The following is a 19,479-nucleotide window of genomic DNA, read 5'->3' as shown; positions in this document are numbered from 1 at the left end:
CCTTAACAGTCTGTTTCTCTTGCACAGTCATGTTTATTTATTTATTTATTTATTTTTTTGCAAATTGCACAGTTCTTTGACATTCTTTTCAGTGCACTATTTAAATTTTTTAAATTATATTTTAACTTATGTGTATATTTTTTTTCTCTGTACAAAGCTCTTATGATAACAATAATAATAATAATAATAATAATAATAATAATAATAATAATAATAATAATAATTAGTATTATCATTATTAAATAATAATAATCTTATCATTACTATCATTATCATTATTGTTATCATCATCATTATTATTATTATTATTATTATTATTAATAAATATTATTAACATTATTGTTATATTATTATTAGTTTTATTAGTGTGTTTTTCTTACAACTCAAGCTCTATCTTTCTATTTTTGTAATATTTAATGTGCATTTATAATAATTGTGCAGAGAGAGTATGGCTAACGGTGGTCACATTCCTTGTTGTCTTGAAATACTTGGCGATTAAAGGTGATTATGATTATGAAAATATATTAGTATTAAAAAGTTAAGGAATAGAGATTAATGCTAGAAAATATTTTGTTACTGACAGAATTTCCCAGTGAATTTCCTAAATTTGAACCTTTTTAAATATTATCGTCAGTTATCTTAAACGCTGCAAAAAGTGGAATAATAAATTAAAACAGAAAAAAATCAGAATGCACAAATCCCCTCTGCGTTTTATTTTGAAGGGTCAAACAGGTGCCACCGAGCCGATCCACGCAGCTCGACGCCTCCTCCTGTCTGCTTGTCCCCAGCAGCCCCGACCAGAGAGAGAGAGGAGAGAGGGAGAGCTAGGGAGGTCTGCATTGAGAGAGGGGGAGACAGAGAGAGGGGGAGAGACGGTTGGAGGAGAGCTGCTCTGCGGGCTGTTTTCACGCCTCCTGCTGCCTTTTTGTGAGAGTTTAGCGGGCTGCTCTGGGGCCCTCAGCCGGCTGAGAGTGTGAGTGACCCCGGGCTGAGACGCCGCTGCTGTCCGCCCTGCATGGCTCCGGATCGGCTGGGAACTTCTCCGTAGAGCCGTGCGGGTCTGGTGCGTTTTGGAGGAGCAGGAGGAGAAGGAGGAGGAGGAGGGGGCTGCTGCCTGGATTATTACACACTACACACACACACACAGCACACACACACACAAAAGCCCAGTGGACTAACCCCGGGCCTGGCTGCGGGTCGCGCTTGTACGCAGCGTCTTTTTCTGCGCTTCTTGAACTCGTCTTTTAAATGCTGGAGGAGGATCCGGGGGACAGCAGGAGGACACCCGGCGGCGCGGCAGCGACCGTCTCCGACTGAAAAGGGAATATGTGGCTCTCCTGGCTGACTTGTGCACTTCTGCTGGGAACTTTGTGTGCAGGTAAGAAGAGGGAGCGAAGGGAGCGCTGGCCTGGTGGTGTGTGCTGTGTGTGCTGTTTGTTTTGTGGGTGAAAGAACTGAGGGTTGCAACACTGCAGCTTGCAAATATGAGGGAAACAGCCGGGGACACGAGCCCCCCTGTGCAGCATGCTACAAACATTTCTGCTGGTTTGCATTGAATCTATTTTTGTTGCGTTTCTTTGTGCGTGCAGAGGAGCACGGAGAACACAGCTGATGAGTGTTTGAACTGTTATCTCTGACTCATTTGCTAGATATTCCTTAACGCCTGAGGTCTGCCGTGCTGTAGTGGTTCTCCTGCAGCAGCACATGGCGATAAAAGAGAGCAGCTTGTGCAGGCTGATGGAGGAATCTGATGCAGCTTTCAAAGAGAATCCAATGTGATTTATCATCTTCACACATCCTCTTAATGATAGCTGATGTGTGCATGTTATGCATGTGTGTGTGTGTTACCCCGAGCTGCAGATTAAAGGTGGACTGAGGATAGAGAACGTGTCAGTGTCCTCATTTTGCTCCTTATGCAGGGAAAGGTGTGTGCAGGTCAGACTCAGGGTGTGCAGAGGAGCTCTCCGGCTCTGTGTTGTGATCGGGAGTCACGTCAGTGCAGCCTGCATTTGTGCCCACTGTCAGTGTGTTTGGCTGCATGTCGGGGGGCTTGGCTGCATCCGTGTGTGTGTACCTCTGCGCGTGTGTATCTGTGTGTGTAGTTGCAGGCTGCTGCTCCATTGTCTGCTCAGGCATGCAGGCGGATCGATACTCGATCAGCAGAGCGGTGGCGGAGGGCTCGAGCCTCAGAAATCACCGATAACCGGACGGATTTACGTCAATTTGTCCCCGTTTCCTCCGGTCCACGCGCGGTTTTTTTTTTACTACAACCACACGGCGGCGGGTGGATGAATGGAGGGGGCTCGCGGAGCTCGGATCATGTGGCCTCGTAGTAGTGGAGAGGAGGCGTGTGCGCGTGTGGGCTGGAAAAATACTACAGACAGACACATGTGCAACAGGAAACATCCCATAATAGTCAGATAGATCAGAGAAGGTTTATCGGACTGCACAGGTGTCACTATCAGGACGCCATATTTAAATATTGAACCATAAACAAACACGTCATCACCTCCAGGTTCATTTAAAAATAGTCCATTTTAAACATTTCTCTGAAATTTTCTGTAATTTTAGTGTAGCCTCAACAGCAAACTGTTTGTATCTGCATGTGTGAACCAAAAGGTCTTGTTTGTGCTCCTCACGGGCTCAGATTACTCCTCTTACTGTGACACCACCGCTGAAAAGATCCCTACAGAGATAAGGCTTTTCTTACACAGGAAGAGGAATTTTAACCACAAACAAACATCACTTGCTAAACACACACAGCCCCCAGGACACTGACACTGACGGGAGGTTAAACCCACAGAGCACAGGGAGTTGTTGGTCTACCTTTTGCAGAATTTAGTGACTTTGTTTGTGTTTTCATGTGACTTTGAGGTCTCAAACATCTGTATTTTGTATCAAACATGGATGTAGTCTGTTGGTTTTCATATGGATGCTATGAAACACCGAAACTGGTATCCTGGATCAGTGGTTCCCAACGTGGGGGTTGCAAAACTCTGATATGGCTTCGTAAATAGCCTTTCATAGTCAAAAACTGTTTGCAATCGCATATTTCATCCATCATCATGAAACAGAAATGGGGTATTACTGACCCCCTAAAATAACAGCTCCAACACATCCACCTGTCAGTCAACTCAGCTGTGCTTTCAGTTAAACAAACCCAAGTAAAACTCTACCATCTTTATCAAGGATGCACTGATACTGATCCTGGTATTGGTGTTTCGTTGCCCCTTAAAGTCGGACGGTATTGTGGGAAAGGGACCAATCCAGGCAACCAGCTCTATGCCTTTATGTTTTAACGGCGCTCTTGGCTACTTGATTTGAAATGTTATCTCAATGCACTTTCTTTGTTTTTGCCGCATTACCAGTCTACAGCGTATAAAAGTTTACAATTAAACAACATTTCAGTACATTGTGAAGCTTTGTTTTTACCGAACTGCTGCTAAACATTTAAACATTTCATAGTTTGAATAAATGTTAACTTTAATACTGGTATCAGATCAGTATTGATTGATACCCAAAGCTTAGATATTGATACCAGAACCAGAAAATCTTTATGTAAAGCATAATTCAACCTCCATTCAACCCCATGTGTAAAAATAAATACCAAAGCCTCACAAATGTGAACCTGCCGGAGAATGTCGCTAACATTTGTACCACAGTGTCAACAGGCAGAGGGGACTACTTTCTGTGGATTGATTTGACACAATGTGTTCCTTTTGCAATCTAGAACCAAGAGCCGATTGTGATGAGGTTTCAACCAAATAGAAGCATTCCAGGATGGGTTCCGTTCTTTTCAGTTCTAGAATTTTTTTTTTTTACCATAGTGTCAACAAGCACAGAGGAAATGTGGGAAACCCCCACTAATGGACTATTGTGACATGACTTGTGTTACCAGGTTATTGCTTCTGTTGTTATCAGTATGTTTTTTAACTTATCGCTTGATTTTTGTAACACCTGATGAAAACTCAGGACAAATTTTTCTCTTGATTTGATTGGTCTTAGAGTTTAAAGAGGGGGTAGTCTGCTTTCCTTTACTTGAAACATTAATAGACCGTAAAAATGCAGGATGTTTATTTGATGTGATGCTATTACAAATTTTGGGGTGCTGATTCAATTTGATTGTGATTCTTCAATATTTACAATTTTTTGCCATTTTTAGTTTGCTTTTCTAACGTGCAAAAGTAAATGATAATGTCTATATTAGACTATATCAGGAGCCATATTTTCCCGTAAAATGCACATCACAGGAGTCAGAGAGAAACATTTCACCCTCTGCTGGAGAAAAGTGGTAACTTTTTTTCAATCCAGTTTATAAACAAAGACTGAAATGACGAATTTGAATTTGGAAAAAAGAGGATTTTTTGACAAAGAATCCCAATTTCGATATTGTCAAACAAAAATACCTATAACGATATTTTCTCCCCCCCCCACTGCTTTAATATGATGTAGTAATCCCTGTCCATTAATTGCTCCAAATGGTTTGTTCTAAAAGAATAACGCGAGATCTTCATGAGACTGGTTGAATTGATGACATCATTGCATCAGGATTTCCTAACTAGTTCATGTCACGTTGGACGTTTTTTTTTTTTTTTTTGTTACTATAAATCATGTAGCGCTACTATGCGGGGACCAGGAAGACAGAATGAGGCTTAAAGGTTGGCACAATACCCCTCTTTACAGCCTTGAGTCACATTTTAGGTTACCAGAAGAAACTCTTAGATATAACATCAATAATGATTATATAAGTATATTCATATGTGACAGTCTGACATCCTCAACCGTGCTAACTGCAGCTCATACTTGAACATTATTCTCATGGTTTAACTTTAGGAACTGAGACTACGATGTTATTTTGACCCGTCAGACTCTCCTGAGTTTAAATCGTATGTTTTTCAATGGTTGAGTTTATTTATCGTTTTAAAGATTTGTAGTTTGTTTGTGGTGCCCACTGTTAGGAGGAAGTGTTTTATGAGAACACTACACACACAGGTTGTGTGTTTGTGTGTGTGTGTGTGTGTGTGTGTGTGTGTGTGTGTGTGTGTGTTTGTGTTTTACAGTAGGAGCCCTGAAGAGCTGCAGCAGCAGGTTTGAACAAAGGGAATGTTTATCGCCTGCTGTGGATAAAAAAAAAAAAAAAAGCTCCTCTTCTCCTGCTCACAGCTTTACCTCTCGATCGATACACACACACACACACACACACACACACACACACACACACACACACTCACACACACACACACACACACATACATACAGCAGCACGGCCGTCTGATGATGAATTGAACACGGATGCTGAACTAGTCTGGCATTTGTGATCAATATCAACATTTCAGAATTTAAATCCCTGATCATCTGCACGTCGCCCTCTCTGGCGGCCTCACCAGGTGGCGCTTTCACCCGAGTTTCTCCATTCCAACAACATAGAAGAAATAGTGGTCGCTGTATTGGATTGGGTTATTGTATCAGCTGATTAATAAAAGTGACGTAAACGTTTGGCTGAGATAAAAACTCTTCAAGTATTTTCATGTAAGAGTAATAAGAATGTGTACAGTTATTTCCCATGATGGCAGTGTGTGTGTGTGTGTGTGTGTGTGTGTGTGTGTGTGTGTGTGTGTGTATGTGTGTGCGTGTATTGACCACAAAGCATTAACTGGTGTCATTGGACCTCGTATTGCCTGTGACAGCACATGGTCAGCTCTGAGGAGCGCTGTGTTAGCTAAAACCAGCCTTGTGTGTGTGTGTGTGTTTTGCGCTCACTTTTTAACCCTGTACTTGTCCGGAAACAATTTGGAACAAGTTTTTCTCTTAAGTTTGACTCCTCTGTAGTGTCAAGAGGGGGTATTTTGTTTCTCATATTTAAAAAATGGAGACAAAATAAGAATGTTGACAGTCCATACCTAACTTACCTAACTTGGGCAGATTTTGAATTGATTAAAAGGGCCTGTTCTAAAAATAGCAAGATGTCTTTTCAAGATCTTGACGAGACTTGCTGAAATTATGACATCATCACATACGGTCCTCCAAACTGGTTCATGAAACGTTGGGGAGCAGACCTCAAACACCAAATCTGGCCATAGCTCAGCTCTCGACAGGCCTCCCAGGGGTTGGCCAATCAGAGGGAAGGGGGTTTGTGGAGAAAAAAGCCTTAAAGAGACAGTAGCTGAAGGGAAGTGTTTCAGGGGCTGAAATTGGGTTTCTTTAAAACACCTGTGTGAGGAAAAATAGAGATTCATTTGAGCTGTAAATCATGTAAAGCTCCTATGGGGGCACCAGAGGGACAGAATAAAACCTGAAAAAAGCACAATACCCCCTCTTTAATGTTTCAACCTGTGAGAGGCTTAGAAGTCACTGACTGAAACAGTGTAAAATGCGATTTTGCATATTTATTATTTTGGCATGTCATTCTATGTCAATGTGACAATTAATGAACTGAAGTTGTTGTGGTAACTCTTGGTAGTAAGTTGGCATCGTCTCATCTACAAAATATTTTTAACTTGAAAATCTATGTCCATATAAATCAGAAATGCATGTCGACTGGACAATGAAGGAATTCAGGTGGATGTTGGATTAAAAATGATTACGTCATCACGTTTCTACGACTGTTACCAAGGTGCATTGTATTAATGAGTGACTTCAAGAAAACTTGCAATGTTTGCTCTTGAAGCAGAGTTTCATTGGTAGTTAACTCTTTTTTTTTTAAAATAAAGTTGTCCTATTAACACTTGGTCATAATGGTAAAACACTACAGCAGAGAATCACCTCCAGAGGTCTGCTGCGGCACTTTGTTTCCAAATTTTCCAAACATTTTAGTCCCTCCAAGCTGTTAAGTAAAGCTACAGCTTTCAGGTTATTACCCAGAATGCACCTGTGAGTCATAATTTTTGCCACCACATGTAAGTAGGGTATGCCACAGATATGACACCCTACTACACAATGGAAAGTTGAGTGGGTGATTTCAGACTGTCTGAGCCACATGGCGTAGGTGTGCTGTCTAACTCCCACGATATGGACCACGGGTCTGTACCTCATGGCTTTAACCTAACTTTGAAGTTCCATGACACAAACTGTTTGTCTCTGGAGCAGATTTAAAAAGGTCAAACTAGAAAATCCCTCAGAGAGAGCAGACCTCCACAAAGCATATTGTGATTGTCACCAACACTTTAGTCCTACTTTAATGTTATACTCCCTTTCAGCAGACTGTCTGCTACAATTTGGTGTTAGTTGCAGGTTTGTACAATAATTTGTTACCTGGCAGTGTTAAAAATTTTGATGACCCAGTACATATTTCATGTTCTGGATCTTGGTATCCAGAATATTGCCAGGATCTGGATCGTACTTTTACGTCTGTCAGAAATTATGGTGACCTTGTCTTGTATTGTTTTGCAAAGCAATCCGACCATTTATGGTGGAGTTATATACACATATGGTGAAAACGGCCCTATCTCACAATGATAATGAATCCTTTGAAAAAGTCCAGGATCCAGACGGTGATCCAGATCGCCTCCAAAATTTAATCACTTCTTCCTTATCCCATTTTGAACATTTCCTGAAAATTTCATCAAGATCTGTTTGTTACTTTTTGACAGACAGCCAAACTCTCAGGGACCCCCTCGTTATCATAATATTGATTAGCATAGTATTAAAACCATTTGACAATGTATTTCAGCTTTCAAGATATTGGAATTAAGCTACATTTATTCCTTCCAAGTAATTATTTTGTAAACTTTGAGGAAATGTTGACTCAGAGGCAGTGGTGTGCACAGAGAGGGGGCCCAGTTGTTTGAAAACATGAGCTGAAGTCCCCTGAAGGTGCCAAAACGTGTCCCCCTGTTTGGCAAAACCTACTTAACTTCCATCTTTGGTGGTTAAAATATGGTAAACTGCTCTCTTGGATGACAAAAAAACATGTTTGTTTTCATTTTTTCCCCATCTTTTCACCCCTTCCCTTTAAAAAGTCTGTGCACGCCACTGCACCAAGATGGTTTTTTTTTTCTAGTGTTGCGAACAATAAACGGATCAACCTGTCAGGATAACATAAGAATTGAACTCATGGCACAAAACTAAATTGGGCGAGAGTAATGGAAAGAAATAGCCGGTTTAGCAAATGTCTGAAAATTATTCTGCGGACCCCCAAGCTATGGTGTGTGGACCCCTGGGGGTCCTGTGACCCCACTTTAAAAAACACTGATCTAAATCACCCAAACTAAGACAAGGGTTGATTCAAGACAACTTGTTTAATAAAGATAACTTCTGATGGTGTTGGAACAAAAAATGTTTTTTTTTGACCAAACATAACATTTTGAGGCAGCCCTTTATGTCATATTTTTTTACGCTAAAACAACAAGCTACATGTAACAGGGAATGTGTGTGAATACAAATCTAATTGGTCCAATTAGCTGTCGATGTGATGGAAGAGGAGAATCTTAAATTCCTGTGAATCTATAATCCTAGACACCTTTACTACCTGGATAAGAGAAAGCCCCGCCCCTCGTGGTCAGAGTGTTAGATAAACAGAAGGATCATCTCTCAGTGGTTGTGTTTGATGTAAATCTAAAATTAGACGTCTATCTGGACTCGTCCTGTTGTTGTTGAGGCCTGATCGCTGCCCACTCTCCACTACGACTCCCTGCAGGACTGAACACCAGCAGCGGAGGAGGGTCGGGGGGGCACAATGGGGGAGGGGCTGCTTCATAGCCACAGGCAAGATTTAAAGGGCCAGTGCCTGTTTTTCCCCCCCTTAAGATTGATGGCATGGAGGTCAAGAGGGGGAGGAGGAGGGGGAGAGGGAGGAGGAGGGGGAGGTGCAGGGTCAAGATCAGACCCAGAGGGAGAAACTAGATCCAGGTTCAGCGAGGAGAGCTGGAGGAGCGTTAGATTTCCAGTCCTGGAACGACAGGTTTCAGAGAACAGAGCACAGACAACAGGAGGAGCTTTACAACAAAAAACAACAAAATGAAGAGTTTATGTTTTAAGGTTTTTCTTCCTTCTAGTCATTCGTCCTGTGCTGATTTTAGCCTTGTTTATTTTGGGCGTTCAATGATCTTTTTGTTTGATTAGAATAGACACCTTTCAGGCTCATTCTGCTGTAATGTTTTTACCTGAGTCAACAGGAAGAATGAAGAGTATTTGATTCAGAGAGCATTGAGTCCTTGATTTTACACCCCCCTGTGCACTGATACCGCCACAGAAACTGAATGCAGTAAACTTTAACCTCTAATCCTGTCTCCCTGCAGCGGTGTTGCTCCTATATTTGAGTATTGGTCTGTGTTTAAATGGATGTTTCCCTCCGCTGCAGCTCAGCCGTCGGGTGCTGTGTTTACAGTAGCTGAGCTGCAGAGTGGACGTTTCATTACACTCATTGCTCTCTGTAATATACGGCCGTAGCTCCCCTGACCTGCTTTCTCAGCGATCAATACTGTTAGTGGAGGAGGAGACCCTGTTTTTATTTCACACACACACACACACACACACACACACACACACACACACACACACACACACACGCACACACACACACACACACACACACACACACACGCGCATACATCATTAGCTCTGGGAGAGGCCTGCAGAGGTTTTTATAGAAGCTCTTTTATCAAACACGCTCGGTACAGTGCTCCTGAAACCTTTACCAAGGACCTAAACCGAACCTGAACGCACCACAGGTTACAAAACACCAGCTGTTTGTTGATAACTGAACATGACGGACTGGATTTAAAATCCATGCTCTGAATGTTCAGAGTCAGTGCTGAGGGGAAACATTCACCCCTCACAGAAATAACCCACCCAAAGGTTCGGACCTCCTCGGGACTCAAGTCAGAACGGACTTTCTGATTCCTGAAGTTTGTATAAGTTAACATCACTTCTTTGAAGGAGTTCCTCAGGGAATACTGCCGGGTCCTCTGTGGTGAGGACTCAGATCCTGTTAGATTTTGTGAATTTAAGACCGAAATTTGGTTGGGGCTGGAGTGTTCAGATGAATTTTGTAGAAAGAGAACTCGGTTGGATCTTTGGGGTTTAGTACTTGGGCTGCGTTAGACCTGGTTTTAGATGTCAGAGTTCTTGGTTTTCAGGTGTAAGTTCTTGTTAGAGTTTGTGGTTTCTGGATTTGGGTCTTGATATTTCTTATTTCAGAACTTCGATTGTGCGAGATGTTGTGATTTTAGGACGAGTAGATCTTGTGATGTCAGGACTAGGGTTCAGTTGGGTCTTTTGTAAACTGACTATGGGTCGGTATTTGATCTGATTATCCAATTCAGACACAGCGTTGTAATTTGTGGTCTGTAATTAGTGGATCTTGTTCTGTCAGGACTTAAGTCCACTTGGATTGTGAAAGAAGGGGACTTTGTCAGTTGGATCTTGTGATTTGGGTTGTGTCAGATCTAAGGAGATGGACTTTTTTGGTTCCATGAATGGGTTTCTGAATTTCGGCCCTGGAGGCTCTCGTTTGAGGGCTTGGATCTTGTTATGTGTTGGGATCCAATTGTGCCAGGACTAGGGTCAAAGTTGGATCTTTTTCTTGTTTTTTTTTAAACAGGACTCAGGTCTGTATTGGATCTTATGCTGTCAGGCCTCAGTGTTGGATTTTGTGGTCTTGGACTTAGGTGCACCTGGATCCTATCACTAACAGACCCTGTTGGATGGATCTTATGGTTTTTGAAGGCTGAAAAGGAGATGTTTTTTTGTTTCCAAGTATCAGTTCCTGTTGGATCCTGTGATTTCTGGATTCAGATCCTGATAGTTCTTGTGTCAGGACTAGGATCTGGTTGGATGTTGTGATTTTGGGACAAGGGTTGTGCCAGATCTTGCAAACCCGGGTGTAGGTTTCATTGGATCTGTTTGTCTCAGTTAGTTTTTGTGGTCTTGGACTTGAGTCTTGTTGGATCCTGTGGTTTGAGGACTTGAATTGTCTTAGATCTTATGGTTTTAGGACTAAAATCAAGTTGTTTGTTAGTTAATTGTTCGTATTTGATCTGGTGGTTTGTGAATTTGGGTTGAGGTTGATGTGCTGGTCTACACAGGAGACTGTACTTTCAGGACTCAGATGGAGTTGGGTTTCGTGGTCGAAGACTTGGTCCTTTTGAATTTGACTTGGTGTCCTTGGACCTCTAGCGCTGTCAGAACCTGGTCGTAGATCTTTTAGTGACCTGCTTAAACCAGAATCCGTTGCCTGAGCTGGTTTATCTTTCACACTGCAGCTTCACATACCTGCAGTGGGACGAGGCAAGCCGTCTCCGCAGCTTTAACATCAGAGCGGGGGATGGAGGGGTCGTAAAGACAGGGAGGGAGAAGGAGGGAACAGTTTGTTCTTCATCAGTTTCAGATCTCAGTTTGAGGTTCATACCTTTGATTCCAGTGATTCTGTGAAAATACACCAATTATTTCTCTACTCATCAGGTGAATCAGATGATGGATGGTTACATGTGGCCGCTGTATGAATATTGTACCCTCTGATTTGCTGTCATGTCTGCAGTTTGACGGACAGAGGGACTTTTCATAAACCAGCCTACTGAGCTGTGAGCGGTCTACCAATGAGTATAAAACTAATTTAATGGCTGGGACTGTGATCATAACTCTCTGTAAGACACACACATACACACGCAGTGACACACACAGTTTGGCAAACATGCAAAACACACACAGAGAAACACATCGAGCCATTAGCAGAGAGCTGTAGCTGGTGTTTATTCTGGCTGGCTGCAGAAGACTGAGAGCCGCACGAAGCTGCTCCCTGAATCAGACACTCACTTTATCAGCTGTTTAATCATTTTATTACCTCCAGATTAACACGACAAACTGGTAAGCACTGTAAAAATATCTCCTTTGGCTTTTTCAAGAGGCCAAACACTTATTTTAAAGTGATTTAACTGTCCTGAGCTCCAAAGCGAGGATGAAATCAGTCCAAAAGAAGAGAGGCTGGGCCGGATTTAAGAAGGAGGGATGAAAAACCAAACTCTGAGTCGACACAATTTAAAGTCTTTAAAAAAGAAAAAGAAATCTTTTAGATTTAGAAATGAAAATTACCTGAGACAACATGATCAATCACTTCCTATCAGATCAATCAACAGGAAGTAGGCCCTCACACAGCCTCCTGAGACTGTTGACACTGTGATAAATATGCAGCAATAGAACAGATAGTGAAATAGAATGCAACATAACTTCAAAGAATAGAATGTAACATATCATCAAAGGATAGAATGTAACAGAATGTTACAGAATGTAACAGAACATCAAAGAATAGAATGTAACATATCATCAAAGGATAGAATGTAACAGAATGTTACAGAATGTAACAGAACATCAAAGAATAGAATGTAACATATCATCAAAGGATAGAATGTAACAGAATGTTACAGAATGTAACAGAACATCAAAGAATAGAATGTAACATATCATCAAAGGATAGAATGTAACAGAATGTTACAGAATGTAACAGAACATCAAAGAATAGAATGTAACATATCATCAAAGGATAGGATGTAACAGAACATCAAAGGGAAGAATGTAACAGAAAGTTAAAGGGAAGAATGTAACAGAACATCAAAGGGAAGAATGTAACAGAACATCAAAGAATATAATAAAATGGAATATCAAAGAATAAAATGTAACAGAACATCATAGGATAGAATGTAACAGAAGATCAAAGAATAGAACGTAGCATCACATCTAAGGATATAATGTAACATATCATCTAAGAATAGAATGTAACAGAACATCAAAAAATAGAATGTAACAGAACATCAAAGAATGGAATGTAACAGAACATCAAAGAATAGAATTTAGAAGAACATCTAAGAATAGAATGTAACGGAACATAAAAGAATAGAATGTAACGGAACATAAAAGAATAGAATGTAACGGAACATAAAAGAATAGAATGTAACGGAACATAAAAAAATAGAATTTAGAAGAACATCTAAGAATAGAATGTAACAGAACATCAAAGAATAGAATGTAACGGAACATAAAAGGATAGAATGCTTTTGTCATATCAGGATCAAGGGGTCAGACATGTTGTCCATCAGAGATGACAGCTTTGCTATCATTCTGGTGTTAGCTCAGTTAGCTCTGCCCTCTGGTTTTCCCTCTGGTGCTGGGTTAGCATGGCTAGCTCGTCTTTTCTATCGGAGATAGATGTTCCACATGATGTTGCTGTCTCTTCTTAGCCCACACACCATCACCAGCATGTTGTCCTCACCTTTTTCTCTTTAGCTAGTGGGAACATCCGGCTTAGCGCAGGTTGGCAGCTGATCTTGTGTGTAAACAATGCAACCATGGTAACACAGGGACAAAAATGGTTCAAACAATGATTCAGATTCTGACATCTTTATTAATTAGGCAACGAAGATGAGTTGACATAAATGCAACAGTATAAAAAGCTACACAAGGAGTTAAAAGTTAAGAACAGAAATAATACTAAAGGAGATGATGACACTGGGTAAGGTTAAAAGTCAGTCTGACTAAATAAATACAAAGTTTTAATCAATGAATAAGGTAAAAAGGTAGATAAAAGATAAGGAGCTCCAGGATGAAAGATCACATCTCTGCAAATGTGACCAGTTTGGTGTCCATACCCGACAAATGAGCCGTAAAATTAACTACAGGCTCTAAATTAAAAGATAACTACAACTCTTTTGATAAAGTCGAAAATGTTAAATTAGACAATTATCTTTGAAATATTGGTGATGGTTGGATCAGTTATGTGATGCTAGTTAAGCTAGATTGTAAGGCACCTGTTGCTAGGTGACAGAAATAGGCTACATTGATGCTCGAATGAGCAGTTACGCTAACCTTGTTAGCGCTACATGTTTCTCAGCTGTTGTCCTTATCCAGCTTTTATAAATCGAGGAATTTAAAGTGACATATTGAGGCAACTGTTTGTCGTCGTTTTCAGTTATTTGACCAAAACAGAGATCCTGCAGGTTGTCGTTGAGTTGCAGTAATGCGTTTATCATCTTCTGCTTTCTGTTTTTAAACCCTCTGACGTTAAAGACGGAGCAGTGAGGAGTGAAGCACGTCTTTTTGAAGTCTCTATCTGCCACAGATGCTCTCAGCGTCACACGGTCAGAGATCAGCCTGAAACGTGCTGAAGGAGTCAGGAACCAGTCGGTCTGTGTTCAGTCAGTCATGTGGAGCAGTCCTCTGTTGGTTTTTACCTGATAAGCTGTGCAGGCATGTGTGTGTGTGTGTATGTTTCAGTGTGTGTGTGTGTGTGTGTGTACCTGGACAGATAAAGTGTTATCTTGCTATTCAGGCCCAAACACAAAGATAACAATGGAGTACAGGACACTTTATCAAAACACACAAACACACTCTGCAGGGATGTGTCCTGCTCAGCTGAGACCGTCCAATCAGAGCGCAGGATCTGAGCAGTAAAAGGCCGAGTGTTGGTCTGCATTGTGTTTGCTCGGCTGTAAAGTTTGGTGCCTGGCTGTGACAGATGGGGGGCTCTTTTTCATTGACAAACTGACGGCTCCCAGGGGCCCAGACTGCCCTCTCCCTCCTCCTGCTCCTCTTATTTGTTCCTTTCTCACCCCCCTCTTTCCCTCGAGGTCTACAGGAATGACTCGGCCTCTCTCTGTGCTGCCATTTGTGCAGGGACGGGGGGCCCAGTCTGGGAGTGAGTGTGTCCTGTCTGGTCTTTGGGGGGGCAGATGTTGTCTGGACAACAACAAGCAAACACACACTCTTACGCCGGCTCTCTTATCTGGTGGTTCCTCTCATGCAGCTGTGATTTTGTTTGGATTGCATCAGAGTGAAAATCTCAGTTATCAGCTGTTAAAACCAGAACAGTCACATGTGCTCTTTGCTCTGTGGACTTTCATGTGGCGGTTAAGGTCAGCTTCTGTCTAATGCAGCAACACAGGAGTTGTGGTACAATGTAGGGTACACCAAAAGGTGCGAGGATTCCAGGAATTCACTTTTAGCCCCGTTTACACCAAGTGGTTTAGTTCGGTTCCTCTCGGTACTCCTCTTTTGAGACCATTCTGTTGGGATGCCAGACATACAGATACAACCCCAAAAGGTGGAGCTACAACACTGCAGTCCATTGATTGGTCAAAAGAATTGTCAAAGCTTGATTGGGCTTTGTAACAAAGAGACACATGCCAATCACAAAGAAGACAAATCACTGGATGTCTTCTACTGTTGCTCTTTGTTTACTGTGTCGCCTTTTTCCTTTTTAGTTGGTACTGATCCGTATCGGACTGCTTTTGGGTTGAGGGTGCCTTTAAGGGCTCTTGAATTAGACCCAGGTCCCTCAGGTAGACACTCAAAGAGTTCAGGTGGGTGATGAGTCCATGAGGGAACCTCCACATCTCTTAGGATGTTCAGGGATCTCTAAAAGTGCTCTACCACAATCTATCATCACTCCTCCCAATGCCATGGTCCTAAAGAGCAGCTCGCTGTCTTTACGGTTTAACTTTGATCTGGAGTTTCCCAGAGGTACCCCTTGACATCGTTGGGTAATTCAGTAGAGCCTGTTTTTGAAAAGGACTTGTGTTTGGAATTTAACCATGGAATTCTTGAGCCTCTTAGCCCCTGAGTTTTGGGAAAATCTTGAAAACAGTTAAGAAAAAAATTGGCACTTATTGATAGAATTAAGTTAAAATGCTTCTTGAGATACTAGAACATGTAAAAGTGAAATTTTAGTTGAGTAAGGGACACTTGTCAATGAAAATTAATGATTAACAGGCAGTAAGTTAGATTTGGTTAGGTTTGGGAACTCCCCACCCTCCAGGTGTTTACCTGGAATGCCAAAGCCTGGGGCAGGGAGAGCACACCCCCTTTCTTTTCCATGCACACCCATTAGAAACAAAGGCATATAAGCACACTTCTGCTCTCTTTCACACATCAATCAATCAATCAAACTTTATTTATAAAGCACTTTTCATACAAAGAATGCAACTCAGCCAAGCCAAGGCAGGGTGAGCACACCTCCTCTGTCTTTGATGTGCATACAATGAAAGAATGTGCATGCACATTTCCCTCTCTTCCATCAGCACACATCAGAAGCCAAAGCACAAAGAGAATTCTTACCGTTTCTTTTGTAACCTGAAAAGCCAATGTAGGGAGAGCACACTTCTGCTGTCTTTCATGTATGTAAATTAAAAGCCAATGCAGGATGAGCACATGTCCCCTCTCCATAAGGTACATACTTTAAAAGCTGAGACAAGGAGAACACACTCCTTCTCTTATTTTGTGCATGCATTAAAAGCCAATGCAGTGAGAGCACACCTTCTCTCTTTGACCCTAAATTATCACACTTATCATATTTTATACATGAGTTTCAAGTACCTCATTCTCATCAACATGTTGCGATAAAAATGACATCTAATTTGTTAATCATATCATAATCATGTATCATAAACAAAATTATATGGCAATTTTTTTTCTGGATTTTGTTTAAAGGGTTGATAAACATCTAGGTTCCAAAAATTGAAAATTTCTTGCTGTTTTTTGATGAGTCAGTCTTTAAGGGCTAATGTACATCCAAAGCTAAGGCAGGAAGTACGCACTTACCCTCTGCTTTACGTGCATGCAATTGAAGCTAATGCAAGAAGAGCACACCTCCTTCTCTTTCATGTTCATACATGAAAATCTAAGGAAGGTAGAGCACACATCCCCTCTCCTTAATATACAAACATAAAAAGGAAAGGCAGGGAGAACACACTTCCCTTCATGTTTATGTGCATGCATTCACACCTTATGTAGGGTGAGCACATTTCCCCTATTCTTCTATGTACACGCATGAAAAGCTAAGGCAGGTAGAGCAGCAAGACAGACCTTGGGGTGTAGAACAGAGCAAGTATCAGTGATAAAATGTGACTCTGGAAACATCAGCATAAATAGAGGAGCTAAGGTTGGGCTGTAAAGTAGTTTATGTTTTTGTTAGCTGATGCTCTGTACGCCAAGCCTGTCTGAACTTATGCTGCACTTCATTTTTTGCCAGAAGATTCTTTGTGAATCTGCAGGAAGGACTTATTAATCTGAGTCATAAATCTTTGCCGTCTCGTCATTCGTCACTTTCTGCTTTGGTGGAGGGCTGCAGCTGTTTGCGGCTCTCGGGTTTACAAACATACAGATGTCGGCCATGTTTCAGATTCTTGCACCGTGAGCATATGTGCTGACTGTTCCCGAGAGACCGGGCGAACAGATGGCAGGTGGTTTGAGGAAGAATCTACAGAAAGAGCTGGACGGAGATAGAAACACTAAGTTTGTGAGGAGCGACTGTTACCCTCCAGTCTTCTGTAGTCCGTTTTCAGGAGGGAGTCAGGGCCCTGGGTTTGAAGTGATCAGAGTAACTCTGTAAGGTCAGGTTTTCTGAAACTTTAAGATCTGAATCTTTTAGAGTGTAAAAAGCTGGCTGGTCAGAAAAAAAGCTGTGTGTTGAGTTTCTCTCTTTGCAGCGGGGAGGCCCACGGTCTCCGAGGTCAGCTCTATTGTCTGCAGCTCTGCGTGCTGTCAGGGCCGACCAGACTGTGATTGATGGCACTTAAAGCTGGTGTGTGTGCGTGCGTGTATGTGTGTGCATTAAATTGTTTGAATGACAAAGATCTGGTTAATGAGGAAGTCTAGTACTCTCCTCCTCCTCCTGCTGCTGCTGCAGCTCTTATCATAGAGAAAGGTTCAGCAGTGCTCAGGCTGACTTGTGAGTGGCTATAAATAGAGAGAAAGAGTGTGTGTGTGCGTGTGTGTGTTGGTGTGTGAGTTTTGGGAGGGGAAGCCCATTCTGGGATCCAGCTGGATGAGAGCCAGGACTTGGCTGAGAGGAGGAAGAGAGTAAAAGTGAAAGAGGAGGGAGGAGAGTGTGTGAACTCGGTCAGATTTAGGAAGTTAAAAATGTAAACTCGGTGAAATGATGTGATGCTGTGATCAGGGAAATCAGACACAACGCCCTCATACAAGGGAGGCTAGAGCTATGACATCACTTCCTGTGATGGCATCACCTTTGGTTTCGCAGCCTAGTCTTTCGAAACATCAAACTGTGATCACACCTTTTTCTTTGGTTCAAGTTTTGTCGTCTTCTTCTGATCTGGCTCTGGGGACTACACGAGAACCCTTTACAGCTGATTTGTGATGTTGGGATCAGTACAAACACTTTTTAGAGCTTTACTGACATTATTGTGGACCAGAAAGACTCAGGATACTGTTCCAAAAACATTGCCGTAATCCTCTGTCAGCTACCTGGAAAATGTGGATCATCGAGACGGTGGACAGTCTGCTTTAGCTTTGGATCGTCTATGATGAACTTTGTGCAGCTCTAAAACACCTGCAGAATCAGCACTCACTGCTATTTTGGTGCTAATGCTAGCTGCGGCTTCTGCTGTGTCTTATTTTTACAAAACATTCTCAAAGTGATGACAACTTTTCAAGTGACTTCTAGGGGTGTGCAATAAGGGCAAATAAATATATCTCTATTATTTTTTCAAAATTTTCAATAAAAATATCTGACAAAATTGAACTAAAAAATACTGTAAAACTACTTTCCTACCAAGAGGACAACTATAGATAGACAAAGCATTTCAGAAGAAAAGTTCTTATTTAATTTTAAAGGGCTTCACACATCTGTAAAACATTTCCCAAAAATATTCTATGGCAACTTAAACAATGTTTTTCCTACCATTGTACAGGGGGTCAATTTAATTTTATTTTCCATACAGCACCAGATCACATCAGAGGTGATTTAGAGTTACTGCTTTCATAAATCAGGTCTTTTTTTTTTTCTTTTTTTTTTTTAAAATTCAACAGACTAAATAGTCTTATGTTAATAAGCTAATTTATAAATAGGGGTGTCATTTGTACATCGCTGTGTTCCCATTTCTCCTCATGCAGTTTCACCCATGGTGGAGTTCTACAAACACGTGCCCGCATTAACAAAGACAAGCTATTTCTGTATAGCGGACAGAGAGCTGGAAAAACACCACAAGAAACATCTCCCAACGCCTTGTCCGGGAAGATGCAACACTTACTCCAAACCATTTCCAGGCGAGGGACCCACGTCTCGCTATTAAATCATCAGCTGAACTGGGAGACTCCTGCATGTTTCCTCTGTGTGCGAAATTTCACTTCGCGCTCGACTCTGAAGTTTTTACGTTGACAGGGATCATCAGAAACATTCAGATTACATTGTTCAGATCGCAGCCAGCTACCCTGCAGAGTCCTGTCTCTGTGTGTGTGATTATCTGTGTGTGTGTGTGTGTGTGTGTGTGTGTGTGTGTGCATTTATATGTGTGAAAGAGACCATGACATTTTGTATGTGCATCTTATCATAAGGACAATTAATGATTCAGATCTGTGTGTGTCTCTGTGAGGAGTTCCCATGGCTTTGCATCTTATATGTTGCCCTATGAGCTTAGCCAGATGCTTATTAATATAAATGTGTGTGTGTGTTTGGTGTGTGTGTGTGTGTGACCCCTGACCCTCTTGTCTTGGGCGCACAAAGGCCCTTAATAATTGGTATGTGGTCATTTTGCA

General features: G+C 41.6%; 1 protein-coding gene across 1 annotated transcript in view; it reads left to right on the top strand.

Annotated features, from left to right (window-relative positions):
- Positions 1-823: 823 nt before the first annotated feature.
- The window catches only part of acvr2ba (activin A receptor type 2Ba), a 32,481-nt gene continuing 13,825 nt past the window's right edge, over positions 824-19,479 (top strand). The window contains exon 1 of the mRNA XM_074693204.1: positions 824-1,378. Within this exon, the coding sequence (XP_074549305.1) occupies positions 1,327-1,378 (52 nt within the window). The 5' untranslated portion in view covers positions 824-1,326. The remainder of the gene's footprint in view (positions 1,379-19,479) is intronic.

The sequence above is a fragment of the Halichoeres trimaculatus genome, unplaced genomic scaffold (assembly GCF_033239565.1).
Source record: "Halichoeres trimaculatus isolate MK-OKI-2021-1 unplaced genomic scaffold, fHalTri1.1 fHalTri1_scaffold_18, whole genome shotgun sequence".
NCBI classification, from domain to species: domain Eukaryota; kingdom Metazoa; phylum Chordata; class Actinopteri; order Labriformes; family Labridae; genus Halichoeres; species Halichoeres trimaculatus.
Note: the sequence above shows the minus strand (reverse complement) of the source record. Positions and strands in the feature narration are given on the sequence as shown.